The sequence below is a fragment of the Mobula hypostoma genome, chromosome 2 (genome assembly GCF_963921235.1).
Source record: "Mobula hypostoma chromosome 2, sMobHyp1.1, whole genome shotgun sequence".
Lineage (NCBI taxonomy): Eukaryota > Metazoa > Chordata > Chondrichthyes > Myliobatiformes > Myliobatidae > Mobula > Mobula hypostoma.
The window spans coordinates 38,679,328-38,698,243 of NC_086098.1; the positions used below are offsets into that span (position 1 = coordinate 38,679,328).

General features: G+C 38.7%; 1 protein-coding gene across 3 annotated transcripts in view; it reads right to left on the minus strand.

Annotated features, from left to right (window-relative positions):
- si:ch211-243j20.2 (uridine-cytidine kinase-like 1) overlaps positions 1-18,916 on the minus strand; it is a 74,639-nt gene that overhangs the window by 36,265 nt on the left and 19,458 nt on the right. For 2 of the 3 annotated variants that reach the window (XM_063035809.1, XM_063035792.1), the window contains exons 5-7: positions 17,180-17,251; positions 9,066-9,255; positions 2,380-2,441 (exon numbers count right to left, since the gene is read on the minus strand). In XM_063035809.1, coding sequence (XP_062891879.1) covers positions 2,380-2,441; positions 9,066-9,255; positions 17,180-17,251 — 324 coding nt within the window. Of the gene's footprint in view, positions 1-301; positions 319-2,379; positions 2,442-9,065; positions 9,256-17,179; positions 17,252-18,916 lie in introns of all 3 variants that reach the window. The other variant, XM_063035801.1, reaches the window with a different exon arrangement.

An 18,916-nucleotide genomic window follows, 5' to 3' on the forward strand; every position in this document is an offset into this window, starting at 1 on the left:
CAACTAGGGAGAGTATGGCTTTAAGATTATATAGCCAATTGATTAAATTTGAGATGAAATTTGTCATAAAAAAAATACCATTGAAATAACCAGCATCTGTGTCTGGCTCAATATACTTAAACATTGTAACACGTTATTAAAAAGGAACCAGGAGATATGTGAAACATAGACAGACTGAGGCTCAGAGACCCTTGAGGCAGATTAAATTTTGATCCTTCTGAAAGGCCATCAGTGGTGCCATAGCTTCATCATGTTCCCTTTTCCTTTTTGCAGGCAAAAGACATTACTCTTTGTGTCATACCTTACAGTGATTTCACGCTGTGGTGATTACAGTAAATTCGTTCAGGATTTATCAAGTATTTCATTACCACATATGGGAGGAAAGAAATAAAAATGAAAGTCATTCTCATTAGTGGGATCATTCGATATCAAGCTGCAACTGTTCAAGTACAAAAAAAGCATTCCCTCACATTTTGCCATGAATAAAAGCCCATTAACACTTTAATGTTTTATGATGGTAAAAGGCCTTTTGTCCCCAAATTATTGCATGTTTGAATGGATCCTGAATATGTGTCTCAAATAAAAGCCTTCTCCTGGAACACAAACTATAATGTATCCTAAAATTATTTAATTTCCCCACAATTCTACTTTATTAGTGTTAACATTTACACTTATGCTAATAATGGTGAAAAATGCATATAGCATAGATCAAACATTTCAAATAAGCATTCCAAAAGGCATGCTGATCATTCATTGTCATAAGAAACCAAAAAAGAAAAATCAGGATTAAAGGAAAGTAAAGCTGAGTGACGTGTGGTTCTGCAAGTTAAAAAAAAATTAACAATCTCATTTAAATAGTGATAATTGGCAAAGCATCTGGTGCAAATGTGCCTTCAAAAATAGCAAGATTATCTCTGATGACAGGATTCTCAGAAAAAAAGACATCCTCCACAAAATGAAAGATAATGTATTGCACCTGGGATTTTAAAAGTCATTGGAGAAAAAAAAACTTTGATTCATGACACTACAAGCAGCGCTCTTCATCTGTACAACATGTGTAGTTTCACAACAGCTGGGCTAGTTCATTATTTTACAATTGCACCTAGGAAAAACGCATCAAAAAAGATCTCTATACAAAGCCCAAGGGACCAAATAACAACTTTTAATTCCACACGTTGAGATGGAGAAATGAGGTCATCAATAAAAAGTGACTAGCAAAAACTGCGGTTCAGTTTCAACAGCAGCTATGGAATGAAGCAAAGTCAGAACAGAGCCCTCCTATAGGTGTGAATAAACATTTTTGGAAATTGAAAAGACAGAAGGCTGAAACCCAGCCAATTTTTAACTTTGCTTGCTACTGGGTACCACCTCTACAGTTGAGGCAGTGAGACGAAGGAGCCACAGTATGGAATTATGGGAAAAATATTGATATTGTGAAGCACATTCAGGTTTAGCAACACAAGTTACACTGGATTAAAGAAGCAAGAGTACTATTCCGCATTTGGAAAGTGTGCTAGCAGGCGATGGCTCCATGGGATGACACACAGACAAGTTACGAAGTTGCTGTCAACTTGTGGAGGCAAGAGTAGAGACAAGTTACTGATCATGTCGTTGAGCTAAATAAGATTAAGTTATTTTAGCACAGTACTTGAGTGGAGGTGTTGGGAAGCAACTTTCAAACACATGATGAGAAGCGCAAGAGGAAAAGAGAGAGAAACTCCAGAATATCTTTAGGTTTGGAAGAGGAAAGCTGCAGCAATCAGAACTTAAGGAAGGGACAGACTGTATGAGCTGCAGCCTGGCCTCAAAATTGCTTTGCAGATTTTAATGTTCTTTACTACCTTGTGGATATTTAAGAGGATATCTGCTCTAAGGGAATCAAGTCATGCTGTGTGTAAGATCTAAACAAAATAACTTCAGTAACAAAATTTACTGCTCAATTGTTCCCAGAGCTTTGCTTTATTTGAAAATTTAATATGCCCAAGTACTTCAGCCTATCAGTGCAGGGACACAAAAGATCTATTCCTGTATCTTTTGGATAATTAACATTTCAGTCGTTTACTTTGAGAGGTGAAATGCATCTTATTTGTAATCGCAGATCAGATAGTCAAATGCAAGTATTGCATAAGAATGTTAGGTGTCTCTCCTGCACCCGCCCCCCAACCTCCGTGCTGGGCAAGCTTGGAATAGTGAAAGAGCACATACTCATGGCAAATATATGAATGGCTACGATACAATTTAAAACAAATAATAATGAAAAATGTAATGCACTTTTCAAAATAAAAACATGCAAGAAAATTTTTATTAAGTATATACACATAAGGAAGGTAAACAAAATTAATACAAATACATTGTAATATAATCCTGACTCTTGCCTACCTTTTCCAGTTGACTATGAACATGTTGGACAATCAGATCAAGAGCAACAAAGTTCTCTCCACCTAATAAGTATACAGAGATTCAAATGTTAAACTTTTACAAAGACTCAGTGATATATCAGATCTCTGATCTCATATGTTGGAAGGATTGAGACTGTAAATCTTACTGTAACCTTTTGAAACTGAAACATAGTAGGCACAGCCTCAGGATAGGAAGGTGTCCATTTAAAACAAAGATACGGAGAAATTTCTTTAGCCAAACAGTGGTGAATTTGTGGAATTTGTTACCATAGGCAGCTGTGGAGGCCAGGTCATTGAGTGTATTTAAGGCAGAGATTGATAGGTTCTTGAACAGACACAACATCAAAGGTTATGGGGAGCAGGCCATGGAATGGGGTTGAAGAGGGGAAAATAGGATCATCCATGATTGAATGGTGGAGCAGACTTGACAGGCTGAATGGCCTAATTCTGCTCACAAAGAAGAGAAAATCTGCAGATACTGGAGATCCAAGCTACACATACAAAATTCTGGAGGAACTCAGTAGGCCAGGTAGCATCTATGGAAAAAAGTACAGTTGACATTTTGGGACGAGACCCACTGCCGAAGGGTTTCATCCTGAAATGTCAACTATACTTTTTTCCCCCCATTGATACTGCCTAGATCTGCTGAGTTCCTCCCGTATTTTGAGTGTGTGGCCCAATTCTGCTCTCGCATCTTATGGTAAACACCCAACCTAGTTGCAACATACTGTCAGGCTGCATTACCATCTGATACATGGTGGGCTACTGCACAAGATTGAAGTAAGTTGCAGGAAGTTGTAAAATTAATCAGCTTCCTTAGTGTCCTTAGTATCCAAAACATCTTCAAGAGGTGGTGCCCCATGAAGGAGGCATCCATCACCAAGGACACCCATCACCCGAGACATGCAACCTTTTCATTGTTACCATTGGGAAGGAGGTACAGAAGCCTAAAGGCACACACTCAGTGATTCAGAAACAGTGTCTTCCCTTCCGCCATCCGATTCTTAAATGGACATTGAACCCATAAACACCACCTTACTACCTTTTTAAAAATTTATTTTTTACACTTTATTTTAATTTAATTATTTAATATACGTATTTATTTACTGTAATTTAGTTCCTCTCCCCCCACCCCGCTATATTTATCATCTATTTCATTGTACTGTTGCCAAAGGTTAACAAATGTCATGACATATGCTGGTGATACTGAACCTGATTCTGAAATATGTTGTAATATGGTGACAATAAATATCCATGAATCTGATCTTTCAGCAGGTAAATCTAGTTCAAATGAAGTTTCTGTTAAAAACAAAGTGCCCTATTAATTTAAAAGTTGCTGGTGAATGCAGCAGGCCAGGCAGCATCTATTGGAAGAGGTACAGTCAACGTTTCGGGCCGAGACCCTTCGTCAGGACTAACTGAAAGCAGAGCTAGTAAGAGATTTGAAAGTGGGAAGGGGAGGGGGAGATCCAAAATGATAGAAGACAGGAGGGGGAGGGATGGAGCCAAGAGCTGGACAGTTGGTTGGCACAAGGGAAATGACAGGATCATGGGACTGGAGGCCTAGGGAGAAAGAAAAGGGGGAGGGGGGAGCCCAGAGGCTGGGCAAGGGGTATAGTGAGAGGGACAGAGGGAGAAAAAGGAGAGAGAGAAAAAGAATGTGTGTATATAAACAAATAACGGACAGGGCATGAGGGAGAGTTGGGGCATTAGCAGAAGTTTGAGAAGTCAATGTTCATGCCATCAGGTTGGAGGCTACCCAGACAGAATATAAGGTGTTGTTCCTCCAACCTGAGTGTGGCTTCATCTTTACAGTAGAGGAGGCCATGGATAGACATATCAGAATGGGAATGGGACGTGGAATTAAAATATGTGGCCACTGGGAGATCCTGCTTTCTCTGGCGGACAGAGCATAGGTGTTCAGTGATCCTCATGATCCTCTCATTTCCCTTGTGCCAATCAACTGTCCAGCTCTTGGCTCCATCCCTCCCCCTCCTGTCTTGTCCTATCATTTCAGATCTCCCCCCTCCCCTCCCACTTACAAATCTCTTACCAGCTCTTCTTTCAGTTAGTCCTGACAAAGGGTCTCGGCCCAAAACGTTGACTGTACCTCTTCCAATAGATGCTGCTTGGCCTGCTGCATTCACCAGCAACTTTTATGTGTGTTGCTTGAAATTCCAGCGTCTGCAGACTTCCTCATGTTTGTTCTATCAATTTATCCTCCACACAAGCAAGAAGTACTGTCTACCTTAATAAGTATGATATAACCAATGTGATGCTACAAAGAAAAATATTGTCAGGGCACTGCATATAAGCTATGTGGATATTGATTCTATAAACCTGTAAAAAAAATCCTTCACTTTACAATTCATTTTCAGACAAATTCTGTGCTTCTCCAATTTGGCAGCTGATCCTCACATCTTCTAATTTCCCTGATATCTAATAAATTACCAACCTCGGTTTTTAAAATATTATTACTGAACATTCATAATTCTGGAGATAGAGAATTCCAAAATTTACCTTAAGCTTAAAGAAGTTGGGATTGATGGGAAGGCACGAGCTATGCCACATAGGTTGAAAGGAAGGGCAGGTTACAGAACACAATGAGAAAGATGGAGTGAAATGTGTTTATTTCAATACAAGGCAGATGAAACTAGGAGAGGGAGCCTGGATAGTTTCACTCAAATTTACTTGTCCCATCAGTTAACTATTCCCTCAACCTATGGATTCACTTACAAGGAGCCTTCATCTCATGTTCTCAATATTTACTGCTTGCTTGCTTATTTATTTATTTATTTATTTATTTATTTACTGGCTATTATGTTTTTTTTCTTATTTTCTTTATATTTACTGAGAATGCCCACAAAAAAATTAATCTCAGGGTTGTATATGGTACTATGATAATCATATGTACTATGATAATAAATTTACTTTGAACCTGAAATGTCAGCTCTGTTTTTTTTTCCCCCACAGACATACTAATAGAACCATAGAACATTACAGCTAAGTATTTTCAGCATTTTCCGTTTTTAAATTTAGAGTTCCGCACCACATCTTCCTTGAGATAGAAACTAAACACTCGTTTGCTGATGATATCCACACCCCTATTTATAAAAATATAATAATACGAATGCTTAATTATTCATGAACCATTATACTAACATTACTAGTTTATTGTTTAAAAATTATTTTTCTTCATATTATTGTAGGAAATGTAGTTCACATTGTTCTGTATTTGCCACTTTGTTCAAGACTCCCTCACACTTTTAGACAGCTCATTTTCCCCAATTAGTTTATTTTTACTATTAGCAACCCTAAATATGCTACATTTTGCTTTTTACTATAAATTTATAGTCATTACCATAAATTGTGATTAGCTTCAGAACCCCACAGGTCAATAGCAAAATATACTGGAGTTTAAACACTGCTTGGAGAGTATTTGCATTATAATTATTTAAATGAGAATCTCAATTGGATAAAGAACTGGACTGACAGAGTGAAGCAGGTTCAGGCTGAAATTGCGCCTTCATTTCAAAAGGTCACTCTCATAATTTCAGCAATCTGCAATACCTGAAAGCACTCACGTAAATTCAGAATGGGTAAATAGGTACTGTAAGTACAGTGATTGTTTTAAACTAAAAGGAAATCTTCATGCTCACTAAGTATTGCAGCCACACAATCTTTTTGTTTGACTGCGCCCACTGCCTATTTCTATGTAGTTGTGTTGGCATACCTGCACCAGACATTTTAAAGGAGGGGAGAGGACTGAGTTCCAGATAGTGTTCATAATTTTAAAATAATTTAATTGTTAATAAATATATTTAATTGCATTGTTTTCTGGCATTTTAAGTTTTAAAATTTTATAGTTAAAATTTAAGTGTGTTGTTTTTAAATAGACTTCATATCTTTCAATTTCAGGACAAGTTTTCTAAATTTTGACATTCAGTAATCCTGAAGGCATGGTTTTACTGACTATCAAGGAAATTCCAGTGGAAGGGATGGGCTTTCCGTATGCAATTTGAAGGCCTACACTCTAATGGGCCTCTTTGATCAAGAACTTAGATAGGTGAATGGTGAGCTTGGGTGGTTAAATGTTGACTAAGGTGATTCAATTCCCTGTGTTGTGCAACATAAAATTAATAACAAATACATAATCACTTCCTCTTATATTGTGGGAATTTTTTCCTCAAGTAATTTGGAGATCACATTCCAGAACTTTAGCCATGCAGAGCTAACTTACTGGTACAAAATGAGTGGCATTGCCACAAACCAAAAAAAAAATTAATAGTTGAGAAAACAATTGTATGAAGTTAGAGCAGTGGATGTAGCATCTATGGTTTTTAGTTAGGTACTTGACAAGGTTCCCCATTGCAGACTCACCCAGAAATTCATGAGGCATGAGATTCATGAAAGGTTGGCTGGGTGGATTCAGAACTGGTATGCCTACAGAAGCCAGAGGGTAGTACTAGATGGAGCATTCTCTACCTGGAGGTCAATGACTGGTGGTATTCCGCAGGGATTAGTTCTGGAACCCGTGGTCATCGTGAGTTTTATAAATAACTTGGATGAAGAAGTAAAGGGGTGAGTTAGCAAGTTTGCAGATGACACAAAGATTGGAGGCGCCGTGGATAGTGTAGAAGGCTGTTGTACTTTACAACGATATAAAGACAGGATACAGTTGGGTGGAAAATGGTAGAGGGGAGTCCAATCTAGAAATATGCGGAATGATACATTTTGGAAGATTGAACTTGAAGGCAGAGTACATAGTTAATGGCAAGATTGTTAGTAGCATGGAGCAACAAAAGGATCTTGGGGTCCAAGTCCCAAGTTGCCGTGCAACTTGACAGGGTGGTTAAGAAAGCATATGGTGTGTTGGCCTTCGTTAGTTGGGATATTGAGTTCAGTGGCCACAAGGTAATACTGTGCTCCATAAAATTCTTGTTAGGTCACACTTAAAATAGTGTTCAGTTTTGGTTTCATCATTTAGGAAGGAGTGGATGCGGAGGAGATTTACCAGAAATTTACCAGATTTTCCAGCATCTGCAGATTTTCTCTTGGTTGTGATTTGTTTTACCAGAATGCTTTCTAGATTGGAGAAATATTTAATGAGGAATGATTGAGCAAGCTAGGGTATTTGTCATTGGAGGATCTGATAAAGGTGTACAAGATTATAAGAGGCATTGGTAGAGTGGATAGCCAGCACCTTTTTTCCAGAGTGGCAATGGCCTATACCAGACAACATGTGTTTAAGATGCATAGAAGAAAGTGGAGGAAAGATGTAAGTGTTTGTTTTTTTTATATATATTATCTACTCTGAGAGTGGTCGATGATTGAAGTACACTGCCGGGGTGGTGGAAGAGGCGGAGCCAGATCAGATGGTTGAGTGGTGTTACAACAACAACCTCGCACTCAATGTCAGTAAGACCAGGGAATTAATTATGGACTTCAGGAAAGGGAGGACCACAACCTTGTCATGGTTTGGAAGCTTGCATGGCTCAGTGACCCAGAGAGATATGTTGGCTGGGAGTCAGGGCTTTATATGCTTTGGCACTTGGTACGGTCACCCATGCCAAACAGGTCAAATGGCAGAGGACAGACTAAGAGTGGTCCACCAGTCTTCCAGGTAAGGGTATTCAGCTCAGGGCTAACAACCCTGACAGGTACAACAAGATTGTTATGGAAAGAGCAATGAAGAATCGTTTTACATACAAGTGAAATGCTATTCCTGTGTCTCCACTTGGGACTTGCATGACTAATAAAATCTGAGAGAAAGTTACTGACAACAAAAGCAGCTCTGAACATTGCCTGAAATGGAGGACTCCATTGCTACTCTAAAGACGAGTGGTGTAATGGATAGTAATAATTCGGAAGGGGAAGTCAAAGGAACACACACCAGTCCTCATTGATGGAACAGCACTGCACAGGATTGGATTAAGCTGCAAAAAGTTGCCAACTTAGCCAGCTCCATCATGGACAGTAGCCTTCCCAGCATCACACATACACATAAACATGCATACACACACAAAGAAGAAAAACTAATCAATAGCCGCGATTCTCATCGTTTACTTGGACAGCTGCTTAATTGGGACAGCAGACTGTTCCTGAACAGTTTTAACTAGTATCAGTTGCATGTACTTCTGTTATGTTATTCATTTGGGCCTTTTTAAAAAAATATGTACTGCTGCTGCAAAACAAGTCACGGCATACACCACTGGCATTAAACCTGATTCTGATACAACAGGGACACTTAAGCTAGGCACATGGATGTAAAATAAATGGAGGGTTATGGGCTTTGAGGGAAGGAAGGGTTAGGTTTATCATTGAGTTGGTTGGCTTAACATTTTGTGCTGGACTGCTCCATGTTCTAAATTGAGTCATTATAGAGAAACTATTCCAACAGAATTTCCTATTACAGATATTGCAGTACTTCTGAAGTTAAATTTCACCCATTACAAATGTCATCGTACATTTAATTTTAGTTCATATATACCATGGTTGAAATTCCACTCTTTTCTTGAGCCCTAATTATAACCTGCAGATCAGTACTATAATAATCTCAAAAGTATTAACATTAATAATGGAAACTACATTTTTCAAAATTTTTGCAGTTTTGTATTTAGCCATTGTGCCTATTTAAACACAGATAGATGTTTAAAGAATTCTTACCTCGAGGGACCACAATATCTGAAAGCTGTACTGTTGGCTCTATGTACTGCTCAAACGCAGGCTTGACAAACTTGTTGTACTGCTTGATGACACCAACAATGTCACGACCTCTCTCAGATATATCTCTTTTTAAACGTCGAACAAGTCTGATATCAGAGTCAGTGTCCACAAAAACCTTCATATCTAGAAGCTAAAAAACATAGAATTCCATTATTTTGAATGTATGAATTAAAGCATTTTTATTTCATATTATCATGAAATGGTTTCTACTGACTGTAAATGTCAGTAGAAACCATCTTATGGTAATGTAAAATATCATCATGATAGTGTAAATTTCTGTTCATCCATAACATGCTGAACAGCCTGATAATTTAGAAATAATTGCAGCAACAAAACAAGAGGGGAACCTGAAAGCTATCAGGATAGCTCAAGGGCTAAATAAACCGATAGGGTGTCTTTCCCCTTCCTTTCCAGTCCTTAAGGGGGGTCTTGGCCCGAAATGTTGACTGTTTATTCATTTCCATGGATGCTTCCTAGCCTGCTGAGTTTCTCCAACCATTATATGTATTGCTCTTGATTTCCAGCATCTGCAGAATCCCTTATATTTATGATGTGCTAACTGATGCCTGGTTATTGGATGATTTTCCAGAAGTTTGTCTTGTGGAAAAGACTTAAACCCTAAATTCACTTCTTTCTAGTTCCTCTCCCACATTCTTCAAAATAATTTCGATGAGATTATCCCTTGTCTCTATTCCCACTAAACATGATTATCCAGCTTTCCTTTATAGGTTAAGGGAGATTGACATTTCACACGGCTCTCTCCAAGCATAGCCTCTTCATAGCTGATGAATCTGCTCAATCTGAAGCACCAGTTTCCACACACGGCTTCTGTCAAAACAACCCTGTCACACATTACTTTTCTTGTGACTACTGCCATTGCCACTCCCTGATCCTCAACTTCTATGAGATTTTTTTTTGTTTCTAACAATAACCCTGTTTCTAATGCCTCTCCACTACTCAGTTCTCTAGGATTTTTCTAACCTGTAGTAGCTCCACCACTTACCAAAACAGCAATCATCTTCCATTATTATCAATGTCAGCTGCAACCATAAGTATCAAATTTAGTTCCTCCTCTCTACGATGGCTCTCAGACCTTCTCTGCTCTGTGCTCTCAAATTGTTTTACAACCACCCCCATGAAACCATTGGGAATACTAAAGCTATCATCTACTCCCACCACATACTCTGCTTAAACACCTCGTTTCTTTCCTCGTGTTTGCCATCATCTTGAAGGCATATCAAAAAGCAAGATATTAGATTCCAAGTCAACTTCATGACTTCATATTCAATGTAAAACAAACTAATTTTGGCTGAATAGCTTTGGTTTCTAGTTCCTCAACATCAGTTTCTTCCTTTTGGCCTTGAAATGTATCCTCACACTCAAACACTTTCCTATCAAATTGGTGCCAGCCTTTGAGCACCACTCATAAATCTTGTCAATCAATTCCTCTCAGCTGCGGGAAACACCTACTTGTTTTTTTTTGGGCAGAAAATTTCCATCCTTGCAACCTTCCAGTTCCTGTTTAATATCAGGGACAATGAATTTAAAGGAACTGATTAGCGAATGTCCTCAGAAAGGTGCCCATTGCAATACAAAGTAATAACCATCACACGTTCAAATTAACAATACAGTACATTTCCCCCATATTCAGGAAATAATGATGAGGGAGCCTACAGAGAAGAAGTCATCTCACTGACATAGTGGTGTCAAGAAAACAACCTCTCCCTCAATGTCGCAAAAACAAAGGAGCTGGTTGTGGACTACAGAAGGAATGGAGACAGGCTAGCCCCTATTGACGTTAATGGATCTGGGGTTGAGAGGGTGAATAGCTTCAAGCTCCTTGGCATCCACATCACCAAGGATCTCACTTGGTCTGTACATAGCGGCTGTATGGTGAAAAAGGCACAACAACGCCTCTTTCATCTCAGACTGTTGAAGAAGTTTGGTATCTGCCCCCAGTTCATAAGAACTTTCTACAGGGGCACAATTGAGAGCATAGTGACTGGCTGCATCACTACCTGTTATGGGAAATGTACTTTCCTCATTCACAGGTCTCTGCAGAGTTGTGTGGACAGCCCAGCGCATCTGTAGATGTGAACTTCCTACTATTCAGGACACTTATAAAGACAGGTGTGTAAAAAGGGCCAGGAGGATCATTCGGGACCCGAGTCACCCCAACCACAAACTGTTCCAGCTGCTACCACCCAGGAAATGGTACCACAGCATAAAAGCCAGGATCAACAGGCTCTGGGACAGCTTCATCCACCAGGCCATCAGACTGCTTAATTCATGCTGGCACGACTGTATTTCTATGTTATATTGACTATTTGGCTGTACATATTTATTATAAATTACTATAAATTGCAAATTATGTAACGTAAAAGATTTTTACTCCTTGTATATGAAGGATGTAAGTAATAAAGTCAATTCAATTCAAAATATAGTACTGTACAGAAAACACAGATTTTGATACAAGTCTAATTTCCTCTGTTAATTCACTTAGGTTTTGGTATCTTCTCCAAATCAGAATGCATTATATCTATACATTATTTTTTAAAGACCCCTTTACAGCTGCCATCTCCCTCCATCTCTCTTTTCTCCCGTTTTGTACTCTTTCTATTGCTGATCACACCACCAGGCACCATTTCCTTCTCCAGCCACTTAGTTCTAACACTTCCAGTTCCAGGTTCTTGATGATCCCAACCCATACCAAACTCTGCACCAACTGGTATCTTCCTTCTTCAGATTTCATCAAAGCCCAGTTTCTTCTGAATGCTTCAAAATTCTCGAAAAGGACTCATCTAGCTACCTGTTTCTTTAGTTTCATGATCAACAACCCAACTCTTCCTCCATCCTCTCTTGCTAAGTGTTTGCGTAGTGTCTACTGGCAACTAACCTCACCAAGCCAACAATCATCCAACTCAAATAATGAACTCTTATTTCTTTGACTCAGCCAAAAAGCAATCTTTCTAACCACTTCAAAATGTCCAATTTTCCATTCATACATCTTTTAATCATCTTACACTTTGCCAATGATTGAGTGAAATATTAGCCTGGACCTGATTAAAATTCGTTCCACGGATGCAGAACCATTCTTTATCGCTTCAAGTACCTACTAATCTAATCTTTGTCATTATGCACACCTAAAAACACTTTGGGGCACAATCAGTTACCTAATATTTTTTTCACTTCTCCAATATGTCCTCCTTTATTATTCTAACTTATTCCAATCCTTAGGCTATAATGCAGCCCATACAAATGTTCATCAAATACATATACCGAGAACAATACGAGTATTCAATAACACTCATTATATACATTTACGCTGCATTACTCATTATCATTTATTCAACAGAGCAGAATGACTGAGTGACTAAGGGATATATTGGTATCAATAGATTTTAAAATTGAGATCTTTTAAAGATTAAGTGATTTAAGTTTTAAGACCTAATGATTTTTGCAATATGAAAAATTGAAATGCTTTCAATAACTTGAATGCAAGAACAAGCTAAACTTTTCAGAACTTTCATATTTGACTAAACTGAGTTCCAGTTGTAATACCCTGTTTAAGATTTTTACTGCTATGCTGTAGGTATTTTATTTTAGCAGTTCTGCAAAAGCTTTTAGGAAGTTTTGGTTTCAGCTTCAAGATAGGGGGCTATGATATTCAACTTGGGAATGTAGTGTCAGCCAATCTGGATGGTGGAATTGGCAGAAAGTTCGAGAGAGTGGGGCAGAGAGAGATTTGTGACGGACAGTGTGGTTGGAGGGTGTTTTTTTTTGTTTTGGCGGGAGCTGCAAAGAGGACAGGAGAGAAGATGGCCAAGGATGCCGTGGAAAAGAGTGTCCCCGTTGCACAAGGTGCTTTGTGCAGATGAATGGCTCCAAGGAGGAAGAGCCCATTGGTTTGAGATGGATTTCTTTCTTTTTCAATCTTTTTATTAGTTTCATAATGATAAACATAACATAGAATTAATACAAAGTTATTGGGATTACATCATTGTAATTAACATATTTAAATATAAACCCAGTTGGCACACGGGTATTAAACCTCCCAATCATACAAGATACAAATATACAAAAAAAAAAGAAAGGTTCAAAAAAAACCCAAAAGAAAAACTAATCTAAAGAATGCTAACCAACTAAACTAAAGAAAGAAAAAGACCTGGGCTGTTGTGTAACGTCAAAGAAAAAGAACCATTAGTGTCGTTGACTCCACTCCTCTTGACATATATTAATAAGAAATACAATAGGTTTGGAAAAGGTCAAATTACATCATATAGAAATGTTGAATAAATGGCCTCCAAGTCTTTTCCAATTTAATCGAGGGATCATAAATAACACTTCTAGTTTTTTCTAAGTTTAAACACAACATGTTTGAGAAAACCAATGAAATGTGGTGGGAGGATTGATCTCTTTCCAATTCAGCAAAAAGGATCTTCTAGACATTAATGTAAGAAACGCAATCATCCGACAAGCTGAAGAGGTTAAATGATTTAGTTCTATCATTGGTAACCTAAAAATTGTGGTAATAGGGTGAGGTTGTAAACTCAGAACAGTTGAAATAATATCAAAGATATCTTTCCAGTATTTTTTTCAAAAAAGGACATGACCAAAACATACGAGTTAAAGAAGCTATCTCAGAGTGACATCTATCACATACAGGTTTAATACGAGAGTAATAACGAGCTAATTTATCCTTAGACATATGGGCCCTATGCACTACTTTAAACTGTATCAATGCACGTTTAGCACATATAGAGGATGAGTTAACTAATTGAAGAATTTTTCCCCATTTTTCAATAAGTAAAGTAATCTTAAGTTCCCTTTCCCTTTCAACATTAAAATGTGTGGCTACTGGGAGATCCTGCTTTCTCTGGTGGACAGAGCATAGGTGGAATTTTAATTCCACGTCCCATTCCCATTCTGATATGTCTATCCACGGCCTCCTCTACTGTAAAGATGAAGCCACACTCAGGTTGGAGGAACAACACCTTATATTCTGTCTGGGTAGCCTCCAACCTGACGGCATGAACATTGACTTCTCTAACTTCCGTTAATGCCCCACTTCCTCCTCATGGCCCATCCGTTACTTACATAATTATAAAACATGTGTTTTCTTTTTCTCCCTCTGTCTGTCTCACTATACTCCTTGCCCATCCTCTGGGCTTACCCCCTCCCACTTTCTTTCTCCCTAGGCCTCCCGTCCCACGTTCCTCTCATATCCCTTTTGCCAATTAATTGTCCAGTTCTTGGCTCCATCCCTTCCCCCTCCTGTCTTCTCCTATCATTTTGGATCTCCCCCTCCCCCTCTCAAATCTCTTACTAGCTCTTCTTTCAGTTAGTCCTGAAGAAGGGTCTCGGCCTGAAATGTCAACTGTACCTCTTCCTAGAGACGCTGCCTGGCCTGCAGTGTTCACCAGCAACTTTTATATGTGTTGCTTGAAATTCCAGAATCTGCAGATTTCCTCGTGTTTGCGTTCAAGATGAGCTCCAACATTTAGATTGGTTTAACTGTAATGGGCTGTTTTTTCCCCCCCCTTTTTTTCTTTTTCCTACTAAGTCCATTCTTTAAGAAGGAGGAAGGCAAAAGAAAGGAAATTATAGGCCAGTTAGCCTAACCTCGATGGTTGGGAAAGTACTGGAGTCTATTGTTAAGGATGAGGTTTCAGAGTACTTCGAAACTAATGATAAAACAAGTCAAAATCAGCGTGGTTTCTGTAAAGGGAGATTTTGCCTGATAAATCTGTTAAAGTTCTTCAAGGAAGTAACAAGCAGTGGACAAAGGAGAGGCAGTGGAGGTCATTTACTTGGATTTTCAGAAGGCACTTGATAAGGTGCCACATGAGGCTGCTTAACAAGATAAAATCCTATGGCGTTACAGGAAAGATACTGGTATGGATAGAGGAATGGCTCACAGGCAGGAGAAAGCGAATGGGAATAAAATTTTCTGGTTTGCTGCCACTGACTAGTGGTGTTCTTCAGGGGTTAGTACTGGAACCGCTACTTTTCGCGTTGTTTGTCAGCGATTTGGATAATGGGATTGATGGCTTTGTGGCAAAGTTTGCCGATGATACCAAGATAGGTGGAGGGGTAAGTAGTGCTGAGGAAGCAATACAATCACGGCAGGACTTGGAAAAATTGGAAGAATGAGCAAAAAAGTGGCAGATAGAATGTTGAGAAATGTATGATAATGCATTTTGGTAAAAGGAACAATAGTGCAGAATATTATCTAAACGTGAGGTGATGTTACAACTATACAAGACCTTGGTCTGACCCCACGGAGTACTGTGTTCAGTTCTGGTCACCTCACTACAGGAAGGATATGGATACTACAGAGAGTGCAGAGGAGATTCACAGGGATGTTGCCTGGATTGGAGGGCATACCTTATGAGAATACGTTTAGTGTACTTGGCCTTTTCTCCTTGGAGTGTTGGAGGATGTGAGGTGACCTGATAAGGGTATAAGATGATGAGGGGCATTGATCATGTATATAGGCAGAGGCTTTTTCCCAGGGCTGAAATGGCTAACATGAGGGGGCATTAGTTTTAAGGTGCTTGGAAATAGGTACCAAGGGGATGTCGGGGGTAAGTTTTTCCACACAGAGAGTGGTGGGTGCTTGTAATGCACTGCCAGTGGTGATGGTGGAAGCGGATACCATAGGGTCTTTTATGAGCCTCTTAGGTAGGTACCTGGAGCTTAGAAAAATAGAGGGCTACATGCTAGGGAAATTCTAGGCAGTTTTTAGAGTAGGTTACATGGTCAGCACAACATTGTGGGCCAAAGGGCCTGTAATGTGCTGTAGATTTCTATGATCTACCTCATGCCATATTCCCAGAAGGTTAATTTACATGTTGAGTCTGTGGTAAAGAAGGCAACTGCAATGTTGGCATTTATTTCAAGGGGAATAGAATATAAAAACAAAGAGATAATGCCGAGTCTTTATAAGACACTAGTCCGGCTGCACTTAGAATATTGTCAACAGTTGTGGGTCCCTTATCTCAGTAAGGGCCTGTTGTCATTGGAGAGTCCAGAGGAGGTTCACAAGGATGATTCTGGGAATGAAGGGGTTAATGTATGAGGAGCATTTGGCAGCTTTGGGCCTTTACTCACCGGAATTTAGAAGGATGTGGGGGGGATCTCATTGAAATCTACCAATTGTTGAAAGGACTAGCTAAGGTGGATGTGGAGAGGATGTTTCCTATGATGGGGGTATCCAGAACTAGAGGGGTGATCTTTTAGGTAAGGAGGAATTTTTCTAGCCAGACAGTAGTGAATCCGTGGAATGCTTTCCCACAGACTGCAGTGGAGGATAAGTCCTTGGGTAAATTTAAGGCAGAAGTTCATCGTTTCCTGATTGGTCAGGACATCGAAGGATATGGCGAGAAGGCAAGTGTATAGGGTTGAGTGGGATCAGGGATCAGCCATGATGGAATGGTGGATCAGACTCAATGGGCTGAATGGCCTAATCCTGCTCCTATGTCTTATGGTCTAACTGTTCGATAAAGCTGAAATTTGTAAATACACACTTTCTTTATAATTTTATGCAGCGTATGATTTGTTATTTCTTGCTGACCAACAATTGTGTATGAGCAGTATGTATGCAGCATTTGCTCAAATCGACACTTCTTTAACTGGAGTATCACGATGGTCCTATTTCGTTGAACCCCAAATCATATTGACCCAAGACACCTATTGTTTATGGAAGTTGGCCTGCTCATCGCAGAATCCCTGGCTTTTAGCCAATTCTCCATATGAGCCCGGTGAGGGGGCTTCATAGTGAAAAATTTTTTTTCAACAATTTTACATCAAGGCTTGCTGCAAATCTACCAGTGTTAGTATAGAGATGAACTGACTGCTGTGTGGGGCTTTAGTGCAGCCAATCTATTTGGCATGAAACACACCATAGATGGTACTGAGCACAATTCTTTTGTAGATCACATTATTAAATGCATCATGTTACCACTAGAATTTGGAAAAATAATTTTGTAACAATTAATGATGTTTCACAAGTTTTTGTTCAAGCACCGTAGCAAAAAGAAAATCCACTGCACCTTTAGAAGCTCCTTGTTGGCAAATGCAAGAATTCCTTCAAAGATGACAACATTTGCTCCATACACAGTTTTCTGTAAAAATAAATTTAAAAATATTGCAGTTACTAACTAGTTTCAATGCTCAAGAAAAATTACCTCTGAGGTACCCAATTCAGATTTAAAACCAAATCAGCACCATCTGTGATGGACAGAGACAGATTGGAAAATCAACTTTCCAATTTAATTATACCTAATGGAAATGGACAGACAAGACAACACTTGGATTATTGATTAAAACATGAACTGCAAATGCACAGCTACTTTTCTTAGTTTCCAGTCCCCTAAACGTGAATACACAATGCAGGACTTCAACATTTATGGGATAGCTTGAGAAGCAAATCAAATTCTGAATTTCTGTCACATGTACTATTCATAAATGTAAATGCTATTATCACTCATAGTAATGTTTTCAGTAATGTCTTCTCATAAGTTACATGCCATCATTTTTAGAAATACTTCCTTGGAGCCTAAAACCCATAATAATCTGTCAGTTTTTGATTGAATATACAAAATTCACAAGTAGGTACTCAAGTTAAAATTTAATTACAAGACTAACTTTCTGTAAATAAAATCGCGGAAGTACAAAACTGTGCAATGAACTCCAGAGCTGATATTAACACTGTGATCAATATAAATTTAACATTATTTGGGGGGTGGGGGTGGAAATTAGCATTGAATTAATTAAAATTAGTAAAGCCATTTTGGATCATAAAAATTAAATAAAATTGCCAAAAATATCCTATTAATTAACATTCAGCTTACAGAGGAAAAATTACAGCCTGCAAAAATGTATGTACAATAGCAGTTTACTATTTAGTACTTATATTTAATCATTTCACCTATTCAACCCTATTTTAGGAATTAATTTGTTAGATGCAATGTAGTAATTAGTGGGTGGGTATTCCTTCATTTAAAAAAGTAATTGTTTGGGTATTAGCAACATAAGAAAACATGTTATTAAGCTGCACGGTTTTTTGAATCAACTAATTTTGATTTTCAAAAAAAATGGGATTCAGAGGTATACAGGTATATAGTTTCCTGAAAGTGGTGGCACAGGTAGAGAGGATGGCGAAGGTGAGTGTTTGGCACACTTATCTTCATTGGACAAGGCACTGAATACAAGAGTTGAGATATTATGGTACAATTGTATAAATAGTTGACAAGGCCACACTTGGACCATTCAGGATGCCCAGCTATAGGAAGGATGCCATTAGGCAGGACAGATTCACGAGTTTATGAGGAATGGAAGACTTGAGTAACAAGAGGCTGGATAGGCTGGGACTTTTTTCCCCTGAAGCACAGGATGTTAAGCGGCAACTTTATAGAGGTTTATAAAATCACGAGGGGCATAGTTAAAGTGAATGGTCTTTTATTCCTGGATAGGGGAGTCTAAATCTAGAGGGAATAGAATTAAGCTGAGAGGGGAATGATATAAAAAGGGACTTGAGGGACATAGTTTCCCCACCACACAATGGACGTGGATATGTGGAACAAGCTGTCAGAGGAAGCTGTAGAGGCAGGTACAATTACACTGCTCAATGTAATTTTGGGCAGATAAATGGATAGAAAGGATCCAGAGGGTTATAGGCTAAATACAGGCAAATAGGATAAATTCACATATCTTGGGTGACATGGATGAACCGGGTCAAAAGCCCTTTTCCATGTTGTACAACTCTTTGATAACAAAATTGAAAACTA